At 36.5% G+C, this 24190-nt stretch overlaps 2 protein-coding genes across 2 annotated transcripts; both read right to left on the bottom strand.

The window, feature by feature from the left end:
- Nucleotides 1–7754: 7754 nt before the first annotated feature.
- On the bottom strand, nucleotides 7755–9349 carry LOC137963327 (uncharacterized). The gene is made up of 2 exons (XM_068810463.1): nucleotides 9340–9349; nucleotides 7755–8119 (listed from the first exon to the last, which is right to left on the bottom strand). Exons 1-2 carry the CDS (start codon nucleotides 9347–9349, stop codon nucleotides 7755–7757), a joined length of 375 nt encoding a protein of 124 aa, XP_068666564.1.
- Nucleotides 9350–17935: 8586 nt separating this feature from the next.
- Nucleotides 17936–22033, bottom strand: LOC137963328 (beta-hexosaminidase 3-like; the record flags this gene model as incomplete). Its single annotated transcript, XM_068810464.1, has 13 exons — nucleotides 17936–18271; nucleotides 18353–18603; nucleotides 18735–18794; nucleotides 18883–18981; nucleotides 19566–19599; nucleotides 20050–20109; nucleotides 20362–20462; nucleotides 20557–20622; nucleotides 20705–20839; nucleotides 20937–21003; nucleotides 21259–21362; nucleotides 21459–21494; nucleotides 21726–22033. Coding segments are annotated over 13 exons (1500 nt in total), but the record flags the coding sequence as incomplete, so codon positions are not given.
- Between the last annotated feature and the right edge of the window lie 2157 nt (nucleotides 22034–24190).

Genomic DNA, 24190 nt, shown 5'->3' on the forward strand with positions numbered 1-24190 from the left:
TCATGCGACAATAATTTCTAGCTAATTTTTTTTATCATCACTTACCTTAGTATCGTGCTGTAATAGAGTGTTCTTTTCTGGTTGATAATTTGGCATCTCATAATTGATCCCGTGCATTTAATCTGGCGAAATCTTGATCATCAAGCTTAATCGGGAAATCTGGCTCCCTTCTCATGAACTTGGGTAACAATTGGCTCGTTGTAGATCTACCTTACTGCTATTTAATATCAATTTTGAGGTCATTACTGCCATCTCCACTATTACTACTGTCAGGTGGGCATGTTATGCTTATGTATCCAACGAGTCCAGTTATTCCAATTGATTTATTTCTGGAAAGATCCAGCAGTATCTTCAACACAGCTATCTATATTCGAACTTGGGGATTTGTTTTCATTTCTAGTGGACAAAGATCCGACCATCTCTGTTTATCATTTTTCTTTCGCTGACAGGATTTTATCATCGATCGGAAAGTCTCCTTTGCTGCCTTATGTTTGCCTTTGTCAAATCCTTACTGAGCTATCTTTGCTAAGATATCCGTTGCTACTCGTATTTTCGAGTTTGATCTTCATGGTTCATAACCAGCTATTTGGCAGTGTTATTTGGGAGCTTCACTAGCGGACATCTAGTGTTTAATTCCAAAAATTGCTTAGCTCACGATATCTCTGCTACTTGGCATACTGAATCCGATTTTGATTTTAGTTTGTTGAAATTTCGAAAGCAAGGAAGATGACACTGTTGTTTCTTCCGAGTTATTATGATGGATCTTCTATCTTCAGAAGATGTTGATTGATAACAGTGTCAATCTCGTTGTTTTCTTCGCTGGCATATATTCATACTGGTTGTCTTCAATCTTGCTCTTTGTTGGCATCTTATTGTAATCCCGAGCAAATCTCTCTGCATTGTTGTCCATCCATCCCGAGTGTTGCTGTCTTTGGTCTCCCGCTTTGTTCGACGACATGAGAAAGATGATGATTGTTGCAAAATTACATGTTTCCTTAGTTAGGAAACTTATTTAATCTTGTGTTGGTTCTACCATCCTGGACCAAACCATGCCGGGTCAACCCAACGAATTGGGCTGCCCTTCTAGCTGCTGTCGAGCAACACCAGTCTACCGAGTTAACTCGGGTCAACTCAATGAGTCAACTTGGATATGGGTCAACCTGACTCAGCCCACTTATCTTCTGCCTCGATATACATGTGTGGGTCCCAAGTTTTACATATAGTTCTGCCGTGACTCGGCTATATTGGTCTACTATTTGACTCGACTCAACTCGATTCTATTTCTCCAGCTGGATTATTATTTTGAGGTATTCGCAACATATTCCTTGGTCAGCATATTATTTGGTGCACAGACTTGCATCAAATTATTTTATGTTTAATTATTTGGTACGTAGGCCCAAACCCATTTTAGCTGCTGCTATTGTGTCTCTTTGTATGAGACATTATTATTGAAGAAGTGGTGACATCAACATCCTATCTTCCTCTTTACCCATTACCCATTAGTTATTTAGCACCCTATCTCCCACCATCCTTTATTTGACTCTCAAATACATCTTTGGGCCGACCTCTTGTGTGTTGTTTCGGTTGGTGTTTTAAGTCCATCGTATATATGGGTGTTTTAAGTCCATCGTATATATGGGTGTTTTAAGTCCATTGAGATTTTTTTTATATATATATCCGTGGGTCTTTTATCGTTATCTCTTGAGTGACAGACATTACCCACTTATTACCCATTTCTACATTTGAGAGTCGGTGCTCGGGTTGGGACACCATGATGGAGAAGCTTATTACTATATCTATATTATTTGGTTCAAGCTAAGTTCACTGCCATTATCTCACCCCCAACTTGAGGGGGAGTGTTGGAAGATATGGAGGACTGCCATTTTATATGAGAAAATCCTATACACCATTTGCAGTAAGCTGGGAATTCATGATGTTCTCTTACCACCAACTTGAGGGGGAGTGTTGGAAGATGGGCCCAAGCCCACACACCCAAGCAAGGCCCACATATCCAAGTGTGTTGGAAGATGGACCCAAGCCTATAAGATATGAACCCACCATTATCACACGAGCTGGTGGGACCCACCATTATCACATGAGGTGGCATGATGAGTCTTACACAATAAGAATTCTTACTGAGCCAAAATTATTATGGTAGCAGGTCTTATAGAAGAGTTTCATTTTAAAGTTGTTTTAGTCATGTTAGTCTTCTATTTATATTGAGTTATTTAATTATGCTAAGACTTATCTTTAAGTGTTAGAATTTGGGTGTAATTGGGACAAAGGTAGTTTAAGTGTAATTGGACTCTACTACCTTTCTCTATTATAAATAGAGGTTCATGTACTCTGATTACAAAAAGTCAATGAAGTATTTTTTTTTCCATAAATTCAACAAAAGGGATCCAGTGAAGAATGAAGAATATGACTTAGAGTTCAAGGTCAACAAAAAGCAACCTCATTCAAATTGTTTAGAGACCTTATATGAAGCTTCTATTGAAACATCTAGAGCAAGTCAACTAAAAACTTGGCTCTGATACCATGTTGATTTTCAGAATACTATGAATTTAACTCATGGAGAAAAAGAAGAGACATCCATTGGGAGAAAACAAGAAATAAAAGGGTTATGGACTTGTGTCCTAGCCCTTCCCTTGAACATCAATTTATAGATTAATAATCCTTCAATATTACAATTATGCCCCTAAAACTTAAACTCATTACATTAGTGTCATCTTTATGAGATAATTCTTTATTTACCATCATGACATCATTGTGTGGGCATGTAGGTCTTCTCCTTGGTTTTTGGGCCTAGAACCCATCTGCCACCTCTTTTTGATATGTGGGTCTTATTGGTCTTGTCAGCTTGAGCCCATCTTCTAACACACTCTCCCTCAAGCTAGGTTTGGGCCCATCTTCCAATACTCCCCCTCAAGCTGGGTTTGGGCTCTGATACCATGTTGATTTTTAGGACATTCAAATGGTCGTAGTCAAAAATATTTTTCTCCCAGTTTCACAAGAAAAAAATTAGCCTTACTATGGGCCATAGAGGCTACCCACTTTCTTAGGGTAGCTAATAAAATACTTTTTGGGTGAATAATAGACTTGACACACACTGGATGTTGGGCATACTCCTATCCTCTGTAGGTTGTGGGTGTATAAACATTGCTCAGAAGTGTAGTAATACAGTCCTCATCATGGTGTCCCTCTACAAGGGAACGACTCTCTAATGGTAGGAGTACAAATGTCAAATAAGAGGGGTGTAAGTGCAAGATGCTATGACTATGAATAAATGTCTAAACAATTTGATGGGTAGACTTGTTAGAAAATTATAATCTTAAATCATAATCCAAAAATTTCATCACGCTAGAATATTAAGATTCGGGAAACATACCTGGATCCATTCTGAAATTTTGTCTTTCTGTTGCAGATTACTATGACGAACAAATGAATGGTTTTATGATCTTTCTCAACTAAATCACATTTTTCCTCTATGGGACCGTCGTCTCTCTTTCGGATGGGGAGAAGAGAAACCGTGTTTGATTTAGTCTGTGGGGACCACAACCTTGATGTTCTATTTATATTCTTTAATTAGAGTTCCCATATTTTCCTAATTAAGACAATATGGTTATCTAGTCAATTGACCCATATTCCTTCTTTAGCAGTCTATGAGCTTACCAAAATTAAACCACTTAATTTTAGCTAATATTAAATATAATTGAATAAAATATGTTGTTCAACCTAGGAAACGTTAGTTTCCTAACAATCTCCAACTTGGGTTCCATATCATTCCTGAAATAATTATAAAATAAATTAATTACGCATGCATCTGTATACTATGGAACCATCTTATATATTAATAATGGAACCACCGCTACTATCATCACAATACAGTCGGGACTAAACCACAATGATCACCATACTATTACACTCAATGACATAGCTCAAATATGGATGAGTAGTATGAAAATTGCATGCAATGTGATCTCAGACATGCCTATTTCCAACTGGTCATTATTTATTCTTTAGTGAGATCTGTCTAAAGTCTTTAATGCAATGCGAACATTGCTCATAAAAAGAAACACAAACAAGTTTAGAAATAGAATAATAAGCAGTCAATTTTATTACGTAAAATATTGGATAACTCAATGTCTAAAGCAAACATATTGTATAGAAATGACTCCCACTAAACCAAGGTATCCTCAGAAATATCACTCATATGAGCAATGTGCACATGAAAGACCTTAGGCGTTAAACCCTTGGTTAATGGGTCTGCTAGCATAGAGTCCCTCCTTATATGTTCTACAAAAATCTGCTTATCTGAACTTTCTCTTTAACAACTAGAAACTTGATGTTAATAAACTTCAATTTCGTTGAGCTGTTGTTGTTATTGGAATAAAGTACAACTGATTTATTGTCATAATAAATCTTTAATAGCCTATAAATGCCATCTACCACTCGTAGCCCAGTGACAAAGTTTTGCAACCATATTCCGTGGTTGGATGCCTCAAAACAAGCAATGAACTACGCAGCCATGGTTGAATAACCTAGCAGACTTCCATGAGATAACTCCTTCATCCAACATAAAGATATTGCCTGATGCGGAGCATCTGCTATCTTGCCATCTAGCAAAGTCGGAGTAAGGGAACCCAATGATCTCTAAACTGTCTGATCTTCGATAAGTGAGCATGTAGTCTTTTGTTCTCCTTAAATAACGCATCACACGTATGACTGCCTTTCAATGTTGCATACTTGGATTGTTCAAATATCTGCCCAGAACTCCTACTATAAATGCTATGTCAAGATGAGTACAAACTTGAGCGTACATTAGACTCCGTACTAATGATGCATAGGGAATTTTCTGCATCTCTTTTCTTTCAAGATCTTAGGGCACTGTTTGAGACTAAACTTGTCTCCTTTAGCGACGGGTGTGTCTCCTGGTTTACTATCTTTCATGTTGAATATGCTCAAAACTTTATTAGTATAACTCTTTTGTGACAACCTAAGGATACCTTGAGAACGATCTTTAAGTATTTGAATACCTAACACAAAAGAGGCACCACCATGATCTTTCATCTCGAATTATTTGTCAGATATTTCTTGGTTTTGTGCAGTAATCCTATATAGCTACTAGCAAGCAGAATGTCATCGACATATGATATTAGGAAGATGTTTGAGACCATAGATGGATTTCTTTAATTTACAAAACATAGACTTTGGATATCCAGATACAAATTTTTCTGGTTGTACCATATAAATTGTCTCGTCAATGTCTCCATTGAGAAACGCAGTTTTGACATCCATCTGATGCAGCTCTAGATCTAAATGAGCCACTAGTGCCATTATTGTTGTAAAAGAGTCTTTCGAAGATACCAGAGAGAAAGTCTCTTTATAGTCTATGCCTTCCTTTTGAGTAAAACTTTTAGCGACTAGACGAGCCTTATATCTCTCGACATTGCCTTTTGAATCCCTCTTGGTTTTAAATATCCATTTAAAACCAATGGGTTTCACACCTTTAGGCAACTCGATGAGGTCCTTTTGAGTAAAACTTTTAGCGACTAGACGAGACTTCATCTCATCCTTCATGGCACCAATCCACTGTTGAGAGTTAGAACTAAGCAAGGCTTGACAGAAGTTGATTGGGTCATCTTCTGTCAATCTGATGCCATCCTCATGTTCTTGGAGAAAGATGATATAATCATTTGAAATCGCATTTCTCCTCTCCCTAGTGGATCTCCTAAACAACAGTTCTTGAGGTTGTTGAGTTTGTTCTAAAGGCGGTGTTTGAGGAAGAATCTTATTGTTGTCTTGATCTGGAACAATGTCAGGAATAGGAGCTTGAACATTGTCCTCTAGTGCCTGAATTGTGTCTTGAACAACAATAGGTATGGAAACCTGATAACTGTCAATAACAGATTCTTCTTCAAAGACAACATTCCTTATGTTTTCTTCCCCTCCAAACTCAATATCCTCAAGGAATTTCTAATTTCCTATTTCAAAAAGGGATCTTGATGTGGGATTGTAAAACTTATAGCCTCGAAAGCGTTCAATGTAACCAACGAAATAACAGCTAACCGTCCTTAAGTCCAGTTTTCTTTCATGTGGCCTATCAGGTCGCGCCTCAGCAAGACAACCCAAAATGTTCAAGTGCCAAATGCTAGGCTTCTTGCATGTCAAAATCTCATAAGGGGTTTTTGGCAACTGCTTTCTCGGTACCCTGTTAAGGATGTACACGGCGGTCTTTAAAAGTTCTCCCCAAAGTGACTCTGGCAAGGAGGAATGACTAATCATACTCCTTGCCATATCCTTAAGAGTTTGGATTTCGTCGCTCTGCAACACCTTTCATACTGGGTTTGCCCGACATGGTGTATTGCGGAACAATTTCACACTCTTTGAGGAAAATCGCGAAGGGTCCTAGATGTTGTTCTCCTGATCCATCATACCTTTCGTAATATTCTCCACCACGGTCAGATTTGACATTCTTTATTTTCTTTCCAAGTTGAAGTTCAACTTCAGATTTGAAAGACTTGAAGACGTCCAGGGATTGTGACTTATCATGTATTAAATATAGGTAACAAAATTTAGAGTAATCATTTATGAATGTAATGAAGTACTGTTCTCAATTCCATGAAGTTGTAGGGAATGGATCACATATATCTTTATGTATAAGTTTTAAGATGTTTATAGCTCTTTCGGCACCTAATTTTCCAACGTTTGTTTGTTTCCCCTTGATCCACTCAACACAAACTTGAAAGTTCGTAGTATCTAGGGGTTCAAGAATTCCATCCGACACAAACCTTTGAATTCTCTGTTTAGATATATGTCCTAAACGTTTACGCCATAATGTGGCATAATTCTCACTTAATTTTTGCTTTGTACCACGTGAAATTTTTTGCAATATTTCTCTACAGGAACTAACAACATCAAGCATATACAGATTATCAGTTACGAGTCCAGAACCAACAAAATTTGAATTTTGGTAGAGACTAACTTTATTATTTCCAAAAGAATAAGAAAAACCAGATTTGTCCAAAATGGAAATAGAAATTAAATTCCGCCTAAAAGACGGTGCAACAAATGTCTCAAATAAATCCAAATAAAATACAGTGTTTAATTGTAATCTGAAAGTTCCTATAGCCTCTACCGCAACTTTATTGTTGTCGCCCACAAAGATGAATTTTTCAGCATCACTTGGCAGTCAGCTTCACATGCAACCCTGCCAAGACATACTTATGCGAGTGGTAGTACTAAAATCCACCCACCAAGTATCTTTAGGTACAAAAGCTAAATTAACTTCAGAACAAACTAGAGTTAGAGGCATACCCTTCTTTACACGCCAAGCGGCGTATTTGGGACACTCTTTCTTCATGTGTCCTGGCTTCTTGCAGAAATAGCTGGTAAACTTCTTATCTTGCTTCTTCTGTTTCTTAATCGGAGAAGATCCTTCCGCAACATCCTTACCTCTCTTCTTCTTCTTGTTCTAAGAGGTTGAGGCCAAGTGAGCACTTTCGGTCTTATCCCGTTGTTGCCTCTCTTCCTCTTGCACACAGCGAAATATCAAAACCATTTGTCCTTATGAGTGTTATAACTCACTTTGAATTGCCCAAAGTGTGCATGAAGAGATATCAAAACCAAGTACACGAGCTGTCTGAGTGCACGAGCAAGTCCTCAGACAGCTCCATCTTAAATCACTTAGAGTTTTTATGCGAGATGAGACATCTCCATGATGTACTCCCTTTTGTTACTTTTGCCCTTATACTTCATCGAAACGAGTTTAGCCAAAAGGCCACTCGCCTTCGACTTTTCGTTCTTGGCAAAATATTGCTCAATTTCCTCAAGAACTTCTTGGCGCTCTTGCTCTCAGTAATAGAGCCCTGAAATGCCTCCAGAATGGAGCATTTCATGATCATCAAGCACATTCGGTTAAAGCCCTCCGACTTCTGAATTTTAACCTCATTGAGGTTTTCAAAAGTAGAAGTGGGTGTCTCCGCCCGAAGTGCAAGATCCAAATCCATACAACCGAGGACAATTTCCATGGTATATTTCCACGTTTTAAAGTTCATCCCATTTAGCATTGGAATGTTGCTTATTTGAGCAGTAACATTTATAGTAGTAGCAACAAAAACTGTATATAGAACAAAAATAAACAAGCATACTCACATTAACTAGCATGTCATATAAAGAAAAACAAGACATGTACAAACAATCCAAATTGGAGACTCATCTCAAGATACTTAGTACGACATTAATTATTAGTCTTTGGACTGAGAAATTAACTATAAGTGGTACTCTCAGTGCAATGATCAAATATTGACAATCACTTCTATCAAACAATATCCTTTATTTGGACCGACTATTGTTCACATGAAAAGTCACACATTTATCATCACAGGCACGTTGTTGATTTGGCCAAACTGTATCTTCCTTTGGACCAAACACAATTTGCATAAATAACTCTGCACAAACATCTATGTATTTTTAGTCAAATTAATCTATAGTATAGAGGTTACTTTGGCAACATGTAGCTTCAATCAATTTGATTAAAATACTTGACTAATTGCATAAAAACAATAGGAATTTTCACAATTGAAAAATCAACTTAAATATGCACATTATACAACTATATGTGCATGCATAAATATTCATATGAATGAAAATTGCACAAAAAATAAATTCTGCAATTTCTGTAATTTAATATATATAATTTTTTTTAATCCAAAGCGAACACACGAAGGAGAGTTGGCATACTGGTTATTTGCACTAAGCTGAAAAATTTTCGCGTGGGTTCGAATCCCCATGGGCGCAAAATTGGATTTTGAGAACTGAGTTGGCTCGATCCTCTCTTGGGCGAGCCGGCTCAGCCTGTCTCAGTCGACCCGAACCGCCCAATTCAACCCTTAACGTCCAACTCATCTCAACCCTCGGCGAATCATCCCAACTGGTCTGAGTCATCTCAGATGAGTGACTCGTTATTTAAATCAAATATAACCAAAGTTTCAAAAAAAATAATTCTTTCTTACCTGTGTGCGTTGGAGGTCGTCTTCAACCTCTAACCAAGCGCAGAGGGAGGGCTTCTGTTTTCACCGATGGCCCTATGCCGGACATCGGACTACCATCTGACGTTGGTCGTCGGCCAACACCCAACGCCGAGGCGAGTTCCATGGAGAGCGACACAGAGCGTCGGGGCAATACAGAACCGTCGTTTTTTCTCCACGGAACTCCTCCATTCCAATCCCAATAATCTGACACTAATGCTGCTCTGATACCACTTGTTAAAAAACTGTAATCTTAAATCATAATCCAAAATTTTCATCACGCTAGAATATTAGGATTCAAGATACATACCTGGATCCATTATAAAATTTTGCCTTTCTGTTGCGAAATTACTATGACAAACAAATGAATGGTTTTATGACCTTCCTCAACTAAATCACCTTTATTCCTCTACGGGACCGTCGTCTCTCTTTTGGAAGGGGAGAAGAGAAACTGTGTTTGATTTAGTTTGTAGGGATCACAACCCTGATGTTCTATTTATATTGTTTAATTAGGGTTCCCATAATTCCCTAATTAAGACATTATGTGTATCTACTCAATTGGCCCATATACCTTCTTTATCAGTCTATGGGCTTACCAAAATTAAACCACTTAATTTTAGCCCATATTAAATATAATTGAATAAAATATGTTATCCAATATAGGAAACGTGAGTTTCCTAACAAGACTATGTCAAACACTTATATAGACTTTGAAGCAGCTAGTAGGAAATATCAATTGTTTAGTTCTTCAAGTTGTTTGAGAAATTTCTCTTCCTTTGAATTGGCACAACCTTCTAAAGAGAGATCAGATGCCATCCATGTCCAATAAGTCTTGGATGACAAGAATGTCAAGTTAGACTTTGTTATGGTCCTGGGTTAAGTACCTATGTCTTCCGCTCCTGACAGGCCGGTCTTTTGGGTAGTATTGGCTAGGTGCTTAATATTTGGTATCAGAGCCTACTCTAGCGATGGCTCATGGTGCGGGAACACACTTAGGTCGCCCCTTTCGCATATAGCGGTGGCCCATTGGTGCGGGAAGCTCACTCTGGTCACCCCTTCGGCTAAGTCACCCCCTCCGCAGTCGCCCCTTCCAAGATTCAAAGTCGCGACATAGCTCTAGCTCTGATACCAAAGGTTAAGCACGTAGCCAATACTACCCAAAAGACCGGCCTGTCAGGAGCGGAAGACATAAGTATTTAACCCAGGACCATAACAGACTTCTGAACTTTGCCAATCGAGAAGCTCGACCATCCTAGAGCATGACTACATATGGGAGGGTGGTTTTGAAGTGCAGAGATGTGGTGGAAAGAACTTTGAGTTTTTCGATGAACTTCAAGCACACATATCTAGACTTGCATCACCTAAAGTTCTAGAAATTGTAAAAAAGTTTCTTCCCAAACTTCAGGTGGAGGAGATACCTTGCCTGAACTCATGACCTATAAAATTTTAGAGAAAAAGTGTTTCGGAAGATGACATTGTTGTTTATTTCTTTGCAAAAGATCTAGAAAGTTATAGAAGGTGTTGTAAGAAATTAGTTGAGATCATGGTTAAGAATGATTTGGCTCTCAAAGTAAATTTCGGTGGGGTTGATCGTCTAGTATTCCCTTCAAACTAGCTGCCAGAAAAAGTTCATCGTTGGAACAAACTGTTCTACCTTTGGGATGTGTTCAGAGCAAGAAAGGAAAATGGTGCACAACCCTTTCCATCTTCCCTGAAACATGTCTGTGGGAATGGTTCAAGTGTGGATCACATTTTAGGAGAAAGTGGAACTAGTAGGAGTGGCACAAATAGAGAGAAAATCCTGGAGCAAGAGTGTATGGTGGATAATGGACATCAACCAGGGAGAGAGATTCAAAGGGATCCAGTGAAGAATAAATAATATGGCTTGGAGTTCAGGGTCAACGGAAAAGCGGCTTCATTCATATTGTTTAGAGACTATTTTTTGAAGCTTATGTTGAAACATCTAGAGCAAGTCAATAAAAAACTTGGCTCTGATACCATGTTGATTTCAGGACTCCATGAATTTAGTTCATGGAGAAAAATAAGAGACACCCAATGGGAGAAAATAAGAGAAAGAAAAGGTTTATGGACTTGTGTCCTAACCGTTCCCCTGAAGCTCAATTTATAGATTAATAATCATTTAATATTATAATTATGCCCCTAAAATTTAAACTAATTAAATCCGTGTAATCTTTATGAGATAATTCTTTATTTAACATCATGCCATCACTGTGTGGGCCAATGGGCCTTCTCCAATGTCTGTGGGCCTTGAACCTATTTTCTACTTCTCTTGGATATGTGAGCCTTCCTTAACCTTGAAGGCTTGAACCCATCTTCTAACACACTTGGACGTGTGGGCTTGGGCCCATCTTCCAACAAAAAGAAAGGAAAATTTACACTCTTACTTAGAGAGATTTTTCTCCTTAAGATATCCAAGTTTCCACTTCTTTAGCATCACAATGTGGAGTGATTGTAGGAGCTTGACTAATATGAATGCAAAGAAAAAAAGGAAGGAGTTGTGGAATTTTCAAAGGTAAAACTCACTTTTTTACTCTAAAGCACTTTTTGATAGATTTTCAAGATTGAGATTAAATGTTCAAAATATTTGCCAATAAATGCTTATTAACTTCTCAATACATGGTTTGGTGGGGTAATTATAAATTCTGGAGCAAAACTAGCCTTTTTTTGCTCATTTGTAAAAGTCAACACTTTGATTGATTGATCTCTATAAAGCGATCGATCGATCAATCGATCATAACGACTCTTTTTCTTTTAGACGGTGATTTATTGATTGATGGACTAATTGATCAATATGTTATCATTGGTCGTCAATAGTTAAGTTGATTGATCATTGCCTTGAGATAATCGATCGATCGATCGAAATTCCCTCTAGTTGTGCAATACAAGTGTAATTGATCTATGCATTTCTTATGATCGATCAAGCTTTATGTCCTTGACTAGCAAGATTTTGTCTGATTGATCAATCGGGTGGAATGATCTATCATGTTTTATAGCCTGAAATGGCCATGTTCTGGATGATCGATCAAATCGAATATGTTTGATTGATAATATTTTATATTTTTGGCTTGCATACTTCTAGATGATCGATCATTCCATTACTAGTTCAACTAACTTGACTTTCCAAGCACTGGGTGATTTTTTTATATGTTTCAAAAGATGTTTATGATGCTCCTAAACATTTTTACATGCAATTTATGACCTAAAGCTCCATATTAACTATTGTACTCAAAGAAGGGAGTTTAGACATATGACTTTTATATTTGAACTCTAGTCTTCTTGTTGTCTTCTTCCTTGTGGGTACTTCTTTAAAAGACATCCTTCAATGATGCATTTGGTTTTGAGTAGGTTTGATCATTTTGAAGCTTTAACCTTGAGATGCATTGACTTTTGAAGGTGAAGTATCTAAAATACTTGGTTATATAAATTGTCAGATCGATTAAGTTTCATTATCATAGAAAAAAATATTGGAGTTGTTGGAAGATATCTCAAAGTGGCATTAAGGTACCTTCCCCACATCAAGGAGGTGACAAAAATAAGGAATTTATACAAATAAAAAAAGGTATTTTAATATATGAATTTTAATTTATAAATTTTAATTTTATTTTAGATAGTTTTATTTGACTAAAATCAAATAAAGTTTAACTTCTTTTAAATTAATAAATAAAATTTCATTAATTATGTGATTAAATATATAAAAATATAATGATTAAAAAATAATTACTTTTATAATTTCCTATTACTTAATCAAATTTTTACTTTTCTAATATCTAGATTCTCACTCTTAAATTAGAAATCAAATATTAGAATTAAAAAATTATATAAATAAAAAAGAGGATATTTTATAAGATAATTTTATTTAACAATTCCATTAATAAACTAAGATAAATTTTAAGTTGTTTAAATTAATAAATAATTAAAAACTAAATTAAGAATTTTAATTATATTAAATATATTAAATAAAATACTTGATCAAATGCTTAATTTTGTAATTTCCAAATGCAAGAGTGAGTGGGCATAATGAGTAGAATAAGAGAGAGAATGAGAGAGCGAGTGAGCGTACGAGTGAAAGTGAATTCACTAGCCTTAGGGAGTGATTTGACTTTCACTCATTTTTCTTGAGAACAAGTGAAAGTGAATTACCTAGGTAATTCATTTTCACTCACCACATAAGAGCATACTAATGGGCTTTGGATCACTTTCACTTTCAGAGTGTAATACCCGGACCTTTGTGTTGGTGTGCTCAATGTAAAGTGCAGTGTACTGATTGCTCGAACCTTGTCCAATTTAATCAGATATAGGTTTTCAATTTTGAAAAAATGGTAGAGAATGTTAGAGTTTTTTTTTAAATAAAAAGGCACACACGTGCACAAGAGGTATGCGTGTGTGCCTATAGTTCGATTGGTCAAAGTGTTTTGCCTATAATGCATAGGTCGCAAGTTCAAGACCTGCATGGACCAAATGCATTCATTTTCCTTTAGTCTGATTTCCTTTAGTCCTATGTAGATAAAAGCAATGGGGTCTTCTTAGGTTAAATAAAGAAGCCCTCCTATCATCTTTGAGTTTGTGTGAGCGTGTGAGGCTCTCATGTTCACATGTGCACGTAGTCTTGCACGTTTTTGATTTCTAGAGACAATCATAAACACAAGATATCTCAAGGGAATGAAAGAACACGTTGTTGATTTCTAGGGACAAGTCATAAACACTTCTTCTTTGACATCTCCCCCTCAAGTTGGGGATCTTTTTGTTCTTTACTAAGAGACCCATCTTGCACAAAAAAATGGTGAGAGAAGAAAAATCACTTCTAGCCAACTGACAAATCTCCATACACCAATTAAAATGATCATAGTCTAAAACACACTTCTCTCAATTTCAAAGGAGGAAAAACAACCCAACTTTAGGGCACAACAAAGAGACTACTCACTTTTTAAGGGTAACTCAAACATAAATCACCTCTTGGGTGAATAATAAAATACTTGACTCAAACTGGATGTTGGGCATACTCCTATACTTTTTTAGGTGGTGGGTTTATAGGCATTGCTATGAAGTGATTTTAACAAAAAAATTGATGAAAGTACTTTGAGGAATTAAGGGTGTGAATAAAAAGATAGCAGTTCTTAATACTTCAAAAGGAAGGAGGCACACAATGCAGTTCTTTATACTTCCAAGTAAGAAGGAGGTGCTTTTAGACCAATAGATGGATAAAAAGTGACCATGTTTTACTTTAGAGGGAGGTAAAAAAATAATTTCTCTATGAACATGATGATTAAGGAAACTTAAAAAATCCCAATAAGAAAGTGTTGAGATAGAACATAATAATGGAAAATTTTGAAACATAGACTTCTCATATAAGCCAATTACTTTTTAGCACAACCTGACCAATTTGCAAAGAAAATATTCAAGAGATAATTTCTGGAATGAGAGAGGTTTTAGGACTCTAAGATTTGGAATTTAGAATGAGTAAACAAAACTTTCTAAATAAAAAATTTCAGACTTTGTCAAAAAAGAAATTAAACTCATAATGTGGTTTCTTTTAAGGAAACTCATATAATATGAGATCAAACAAAAGAAACTTTAAGGGAAGGAAAGATATTGAAGTTGGTAAAATCTTGAGTATTGAAAACAAATAGTAAACACAACCAACATTAGCAACTCAAAAAGTGAAGCAAAAAATTTGGCTTGAATTTGGATCTTTGCATGCAACAAGATACTAGCATGACCTTTGATTTTTCCAATGTGGATATCTCTTTTAGAAAGATCAGATTGAGAAACAACTTATTGGGATAGAAAGTAGACACACATACCTTTCTTTTGAGATATAATCCTCAATATAAATCTTCACTAATGTTGGTACAAACTATTCAAGAATTTGAAGCTTTCTATTGCAGCATGAAACTTTTCTACTGCTTGATCATTGCTGCTTCAGATGTTGATTTCTCTTTTTGGAAAAATCTGATTTCAACGAATATTTTTGAATTGGAACTAGAATCAAAGATATTTCTAAATTTATTTAATTTTCTATATGTAACATATGATAAGAGAGTGAAACATTCAATGAAAAATAAGAATTGGGAAAGAAGACTAGGAAAAATGAGAAGCTTCTCTTTTTTTGTTTTCTTCTTCCTCCATTTTTTCTCCATTTTTTCTCCTTTTCCGTCTTAGATCTTTTCTTGTTTTAATACCATGTTGATTTCTACGGACAAGACATAAACACAAAAGATCTCAAGGGACAGAGAAAAGAGAGAAAAAACCAAGGGAGAAAAGGAAGAGAAAAAAAGAGGGGTGTATGGACAAATTTGAGCAAAGAGGAAGAGACTGAATGCTCTGCCTCATGCCTTGAGATTATATTTATAGTTGTGTGAAGGTATTTACAATGACTACAATACCCTTAGGGCTACATACTTAAAAAGAAAAAAGACAAAAGAGGACATACACCAACTTGCATAATTACAATTCTATGACATCCGTATGAAAGGTCTTCTTATTTACTAACCATGCCACCCATACCCATGTGGATGTCTCTTAACACACTGTACGGTTTGTCACACATGTTCGCACATGTATTCGTGTGGGCCCGTATGCAACATGTGTGTGACATATGAGACTGAAGTAGGATGAGCTTTTTGATTGGATTGATTCGACCATTAGAATGGATCATGATCAAAGTCATTGGATGAATATGATTATAGATCCAAACCATCAGATCAGAAAGTTATAGATCTGAACCTTTGGATCGAATGATTACAAGATCTAAATTTTTGGATAGAGTAGTTACAAATCTGAACGGTCAAATCGTACTGTTATAAACCTATCAAGTAGATCAAAAGCCATTAGATCAAAGCAGTTGCAGATCTGACAGTCAAATTTGGATCAATGATCTGAACCGTCAAATCAAAACGATTATATATTTGGATGGTAAAAAAGGTCTGTTGTATCTCGGGAAGGATTATCAGCTTCATGTGCACTGTAGGATGCGAATCACTTTCGAAGATAGTGAATACATGCCTCAGGCCTCACACAGGTATTATTTAATTATTTAATTATTTTCTGTCTAATTGGTGAAGCGGATCGATCAATGGTATGCATCAGCACCAGATATTAATTTCGGTTTATTAAAGTATTTATTAAAGTGTTGTGAGTTTGCTTTATATATTTTTCCAACATAAGGTGAATCATATTAACCATAGTATATAGGTGCAAGGTACATGTATTGTCCTCCATATGTAGAGTACATATAAGTTATCTCCGGTTAAGCCTGACCTAAAGACATTGCATACATGTGAACCCCTTGAGTGGTACGATAACATTTGTGCTATCATACTATTATTTTCCGTCAAGTTTATCATTTCAATCAATTTTATTTAAAGTTATAGTTGTTAACTTTTTATACATAATTATATGATCATTACTATTGTTATTTACTTTTACTTGATAACAACCCATTATTTATTAATCATTAAAAAATTTTAACCTATTAATATTTAATGTTAGTATTATTATGAGAATTATTATTATTAACAAATTATATTATATTTTACTATAGGAGTCCTATTGATAATTTAACATTAACTTGTATTTACAAAGATATATATAAACTGATTAGTTTTATTTTATGTTGCTATTTTTTTATAGATTACTCATTAATCCGTCAACTATAATCACCATTAACGACTATTAATCAACACTATTTATTAAATAAGTTGTATTATATATTATATCGGTGATTATTAAAAAAATTAGAACATTTTTAATAACCTTATAGAATATTAATAATTAATAATAATCATAAATATAGTATTATAGATATTAATTGTGATTAAAATTTTTAATAAATATAAATAGTCAATAAAATACATTATAGTCCAATGAATATAATGATCATAAGCTAATAAGTTTTTAATTAACTTTTTAAGTAGTCACTACGATACATGCTTCATGGACACTAAAAGACTAATGCATGCAAATCAATGACCTTAAAAAGATATTAAACTACGTGAATTAAGGCATATTAAATACTTTACTTAATGTAAACTTTGGAAAAGAAAAAAACATCCCAGTGTTGTTTAAGACCAGACAAACTCAGGAAGGAAGAAGATCCTATGAACCAACACTGGGGTTGTTCTGGCAATCAAGATTCGATGCAAAATGGTACAAGAAATTGTAAGAACTCTCGAAAAAACAAGGAAAGACAGGGAGAAAAGGAAGGGAGAGCCTAGAGCAAAGGCAAAATTGCCGGAGAAGGCCAAATTCCAAGAGGGACTAACAGAACACATACAATCAATCAACCCATAGCGGAATAACGCTTCTTGCACTATATGAGATAGTAACGTAAAATTTAAAGATAGAAAAAAAAAATTTACTCACTTAATTTAAATAAACTATCTTATTTAACTTAACTCTTAGTAGTTGATTAGACAAGTCTATTGAGACCCACAAAAGGATTTGTAACAATTTACTTGGTTATCGATCTCCACTTACAAAGGGATTTTTAACAACACCAACCTACAAAGGAACTTATAGTTAGCAACAACAAGCAAAGCTTAACAACTTGCATTTCTTAGTCACTCTGGTTTTTCTTGAGCAACTTGAGGTAAGGATGATCTTGTGTAAACTTTGTAAGAATTACTTGTTTATACTTTAGATCAATAAGCTTCTCAAATAGATGGGCGATCTTGCTCAAATCAAAGCCCTCTATCTTATTCTGTAATTTTTTTGAAACAAGCTATTTGGATAATTGTGGTCTTCGTTGAACATCTTTCTTTTCTCTTCATTGATCTTTCTTTCTTTAGCCTAGCCCATTGGACGGTTAACCGAATGAATGCTTCTCAAGCCATTTCTCTTTCATCTTCAAGACCAAACATGATCTCTCAAGACCTGTAGCGTTGTGATACCGGAAATCATCGACTCATAATCAAATAAAAACCAAAGCTTGAGCAGTCGGAGATGATCAATCTGCATCCTTGAACTTCTTGACTATGGTTTTATTTCAAAGAATCACCATCAAGTATGAAGGCGGCAGAGACTACAGGGGCTTCCGATACTCTTTTACAATTCTGCTACTGCTTGAAGCAAGAACCCCAGCTGGCAAGGTGTCGTTCGACCTGGTCCGGCCAAAGGAGCTGCTGCAACTCCCCTTTCATTCAGCAGGCAACGAAAGCGCGCTAATCTTGCTGCAACTTGCCTAGGATCCTTGGCCAGCTTCTTATACGTCGTCCACAACCGCTCTATAGCCACAACCCCAGAAATCAGTGAAGAAAATCTCGTAAATGTTCCAGTTTGTTAGTGAGAAAGCGTCACAAGTTTACCTGCGGCTGCTGCTGCACGAGGCCAAATGGTTTGTTCCAGATCTGATGCATCAGCGGTTTCACCCCACATGCACACTTCACCACCAATCACTAACTTCTGCCTTTTGGGGTCTGTGATATTTGTAAGGGGCTCATTCATGTAAAAATCCTGCCAAGGGGTATCCAAGTGATCCAAGTACCATTTGTCCTGGTTGCTCACTATGCATTTGAGACCTGCTTCCACCACTTTCTTAGCAACATCACCACCAAGCCTGTCATGGACATCACCGAATTTCCAGATGAATAAATGATTCTCGTTATAAACTTATTATCTTAGTTACTTCGCTGTTCAGTCCTTTCAGACTTTGGATTTTGTGATTCTCAAAGTTTGGCAGACAAGTACCAGTTGTGCACTACTGTTGGTGGGCTGATTCTATTGCCGAAGTCATTGAATGTCTCTTCCCTGTTCATCTCACAATCTGGCAATCAGATATCAAGTATAAATTGAAAATATATGAGATGCATAAATTGATGAGAAGAAGGTTTCTCACCAGCTGACAGCTTCGTAGCCATGGGACTCAGCTATTTTCTGAGCTCTCAAGACAAAATACTGGTAAGCTTGGGATTCACTCATTCTTTCCTTCTTCAACCTGTCATATGACAAACCCAGATACGCATTATGGGTAGGAAGCAAAACAAATACTTGATCAAAGGGAGTTTCTGCTAGCTGCTGGAAGCAGTGTTCTTGGCAATAGTTATCCGAGTTTACTGGTCTGAAAAACCAGACCAGTATGAGCAGATACCGTTCCCCTAAAAGCAGCTTACTATTTGATAGAAATAAAACCATTTTCTTATGAGATTTTTTGGAAAAAAAAGGACAAAAATGTAACTTTATAATCTATAGGAAAGTATGTATATTAAATGGTAAGAAATAGTCCCACATGGATTAGTGGATACAAATATCTTGAGTTTATTAACCGGGAAAAATGTTTCCTAAGTGGCTAGTCATTTTAGGATAAGGCCTTTGACCCAATTTAACATGGTATCAGAGCAAGTCATTCAGTATGTGAGCCTCCACATAAATTATTCACTTGTAGAGCCACAAAAGAGAGCGGGCCTACACGTAAGGGGGAGTGTTAAGAAATAGTCCCACATGAATTAGTGGATACAAAGATCTTGAGTTTATTAACTGAGAAAAAGGCCTTCGACCCAATTTAACATTAAAGAACGTTACCATTCTCTTATATAAGGAGTCGTTCTCCAACAACCTGAAAACGAATAATAGTCACCAGTGTTCCATATTATGGATCGAATATAGAGTACACATTGTAACAGAAAAAAAACAACCTGAAAAACTTGTGTAAACTGTCAAAGATAAACTCGCTCAAGCATTAACAAAGACGTCTAATGGGCAGCACAAAAGTTCAATTCAAATTAAGCAAATCTGCAAGCACAAAACACCAAACAGTGCATAACACACTATTTTAAAATAGAAACCCCTCTGGAGAGGGAAAACCCACTTAATAATAAGTAAAAGCCCATTTCTATTAATTCAGATGACAGAGATTCTGTCACAGTGGAAAGCCAAGTCTTAAGGCAATTTGAAGTGCTTTCCCGAAGAGAAATTTATTGCACATTACATTATAACAATGAAATTAAGTCAGTCTTTCGGTACTGCACATTATCCGCAATTAAGATCGAATAGAAGACTGACTTACTTGTGTTAACTTCATCGCCACCCAAATGAACAAATTTAAAATTGAAGATCTTGCTGAAATCTGAAAAAAGAAAACTATGAGAGTTCTAATCATGTTGTTCATACACAAAAGTAGCTTCTGTAAAGCAGTTAAAATTTTTCTTGCATGAATCGTTAGAAGAAAATGGCTTTAGTTTAGGCTCCAAATGTGACTATTTTATGCAGCATAACAACAGCATAGAAATGGAAACATGCTACTTTCTTTAACAGTGTTAATGCACAATTTCACTTTGTCTCCATTTCCTTGAACATGTAAACGTTTAATGTAAACCACCTGAAAGAATTCCTGATATTACTTGGAATGTAAACTCATTGCTGACATCAAGTGGCTGCTGACAATCTGATGATGTCCATAGAGAAGAGTAGCCAAAACCCCTGGATAAAAAAAATCTCTAGCATTCAATGATTTTGTTCAGGTTATAAACTGTAAATGAATTCCCCAAGTTCCTATATAAGTGTCTGGACTTACCATGATCGAGCATGGCCAGGCACATCCAACTCAGCCAACACATTAATCCCTCGACGTTCTGCGTATCTGCAAGTCCTTGAATCAACCACACATACAGAGGTTCACTGATAGAGGTAGAAGCAAAATTAAGATTACTAAGACCACCTACAGTACAATTTCATCTGCATCGGCCACAGTATAGCGTTCAGAAAGGGAATAAGCACCATTCCAAAGCTTTGGATATGAAGGTATCTCCAGGGGAAAGGATTCTGTGTCTACAATATGCCAGTGAAGAACATCTGTACTAGGGGCAGAACGTGTCAATGACACTCAGATGTTAACACTTAAAACTGAAAAAATAAAAGCCAAATGAAAGCAGAAAAGCCCTATCACATACCAACTTTGAGTATGCCATAGCATCAATGACATGCTTTATCTTTGGCAGAGCAATGTAATGTCGAGCAGTATCTGCATCAAGGCCTTCTCAAAGTTATTCTTTGTTTCTTGTTGGAAGTGAGGGAAGAGCAGATATAACAATCTAGCAAAAAAAATTAAAAGAAGGGGATTTCTCCAAAAATCAGATGCCTCACTATCTCTGAACTCTTGCTATCTCGGTGAATCAACTTCGGTTACTATTCTAAAGAAGGTATTTTTTTTTCAGATTGCTTGCATTAACTTAACCAATCTAACTAATGAAAGAATTTAAGCAAAAGATGATCTCACCTATTAGAAGACCCCTGTAAGGGAACCTCGGTTTGTCAGCTATAATCCAGGGGGCTAGGTGGACTTCAAAAACCCTGGTTGTAAAATTGAAACTGTATAACTGACTAAAAGTCCGCAAATTTTCATATGAAACAGATATAAGTTACAAGGGTATTGTTCTACAAGAAACTTGAATCATTCATTTAGGTGAATGTGTAGACCTATAAGCCATGGAGAGCCCCAAAAACTGTTTGTGCCTGCATTTGGTTTCAAGCCAATAATGTTAGAAAGAGGAAAGGTGGAAATTGCCAAATTTATCAGTATGAATCAAATTAAGCTGCAGACCAACCGAATAAATGAAGCAGAAGCAGTCAGCAATCAACATCCTTTTATATCAAAATGGAATAACTGCAGGAATTGCAATCAACACGACAAACACTGAAACAAAGTTATCATGGGGATTAAGCTTCATGACTTCAAGGTCTCAAAATCGCATGAAACGATCCAAATTATCAAGGCATACCTTATCGTTTGACGACAAAAGAGCTATATCCAATCCAGCAAGCACTGCTGTTCCACTCACATCGCCGTCAACAACGTGCGCCATGTCCACAACATCAACAAACCGTGAGAATCCATCATCTTTATATCCACTCCCCTTCATCGAAAATCCAAATTCTTTACTTAAATACAACGAAGTCGAACCATGGCTAACTGACTTTGGCATGGGCCAAAGATTTATGGCTTCAGCAAAAACAGCACAAACGGCAAGCAAGAATCCCAGAGAAAAAAAAAAAATCGATTACTCTTCCCATTGCGAGAGAAACAGAGAATGTAAAGTCAGTTTGCAGTTCGTTGTGTGATTGGGAGCTCAAATTTGTAGCATTTAAGTGAGTACAGGAGAGAGAGAGAGATGCTAAAAATAGGGTAAACAGGAACGGCCTTAGAAAACAGAGAGCTCAATGAGTAGCGTTAAACAATTCCAACGAGAAACGAATCTGCAAATCCAAAAAACGAATAACCAAAAATCTTTGCTAGCTGTACCCGATTTTCGAAAAACAGGAAGAAGACAAATCGAAATAAACCATGCAAAAATCTTAAAAAGATGATTATAACATCTTGCTTAAGTTGCTCTATCAATTCCTGGAATACGAACAGGATGACAACTACGATAATTAGTGTGGTGGGAGACCTAAATCCTTGGACGAGAGTGTGGCATAGACGATTAAACAACTAAAGGGGAAAATAGGGTGGAATCTGGGAAGGGGAAGAAGATGACGATGTGGTGGGAAAGATGCAGGTGAAATGGGGTTGGTCCCAGAGCACCAACTTCGACTCAAACGATGATACGTTAAATTCTTCTCAGTAGATGGCCACTGTGTTTCCTTCAGTACTCCCCGTCATTTTTACTATATTAGGGGCTGGCATTCGCCATTAAAGTAGAATTAATGCTGGTCCTTTGACGTCGTTCGTACAACCCCACCATCCCGCCATTTCTTTGAAGCAGTACTCTTTTGCAAGCAATTTTGCCCAGAACAGGGAGAAACCGAGAAGGGAGACCTTTTTCTCGCAGCATTAAGTCATAACCAGAATAATTAAAATAATTATCCCCATCAAATCTGCTAGGTATAACGACGTAAACCCTCGATCAAAGAAAAGACAATGAGAATTCAACTATTATTATGAAAAATAAAATAAAATAAGCAATATCCCTTATAAACAGTGTAAAACTTTGAATTACGAAGAAAAAATAGTGTTTGGTTGGAAAAGCTCCCAGTCAATGAAAAGGTCATGTATTCGTTACTACGGACTATTGAAACCATTTTGGGATACACGTGTAACATAGGCGGGTTGGCAATATGAGGAAACCTGCAGAGAAAGTGGCTGTACTTGTAGCTCACGCTGGGGCGTGCTTGCCTGAAGAGGGAAAAGCGAGAACAATGAGAGAGGTAAGTGGGGGGCCATTAATGAATCACGAGGGCTGCTTTTCTAACTATTCTTGTCATCTTCTTCCTATACCCTGCATCTGCATTATCAGAGTCGAAAAAGTGACTTAAAGCTATTTCCAGAGATTCCTTTCAAGTTTCTCCCAATTTGGATAACACAAATGCGCCTTCCTCCACTACTGACATAGTTACTGTCTGCTACAGTTCGTGGCAGAAATACTTGGTAAACTTGGAAATGAAGAATGGGCTACAGTTGGATGAGCACGCTACTGTGTCGGGACTTTGGAGGGTAACGGCTGTAGCGACGCTGCGAGCTCTTTTGCTTTTGAACTGGAGTGGAGATGAATTGTTCGACTTTATGTCTTATAGACAGTGATTTCTGCTTTTTTAAGCTGCAAAAGTCGAGCTCATATTTCGTCTTTTGCTGCAAAAGCGACAGCCTCGGCTGCTTCCATCTTTTTCAACAGCAATTACGGAAGCCTGACGAACATTTGAAACAAATACGATCGCCTGACGAACATTTGAAACAAATACGATCGAGTGATTGGTTTAAACGTTGAGGGAGGAAGAAGAGGCAAAATGGACGATGGTGGGAAACATGAAGCGGAGCTTCAAGCTGGGCCATGGATGTTTGGTTGGAGTCTTGGAGAGGAAGTGGGTGAACTACATGAGAATACACCATGAATTAACAATAATATATTTCTGAAGTAATCGTCTACACCTGTCTTTGATATTTTTCTTTACAGATGATTGCTTTACAGCAGAAGAAGAACAATAAGATCATAAAACTGATCTTGGTCTTAAATCGCCAGTGCTAGATTATAATTTTTGTAACTTAAAAAGCTCTAGCGTTGGTATGTAAAAACTAAGAAAGAAATGCTTAAATCTGGCTTTCTATGAACAATGTAAAAAATAAATTCCTTTTTGCCACGGAAAGAACAAACGAGTAGCTACTTCCACTGTGACAAAAAGGATGTATCCTCTAAACATGCAAAGGAAAGCAGAAG

Source organism: Aristolochia californica, unplaced genomic scaffold (assembly GCF_029961685.1).
Source record: "Aristolochia californica isolate CCGP_79_NKW_82.1479 unplaced genomic scaffold, dmAriCali1.0.hap1 SCAF_4, whole genome shotgun sequence".
NCBI classification, from domain to species: domain Eukaryota; kingdom Viridiplantae; phylum Streptophyta; class Magnoliopsida; order Piperales; family Aristolochiaceae; genus Aristolochia; species Aristolochia californica.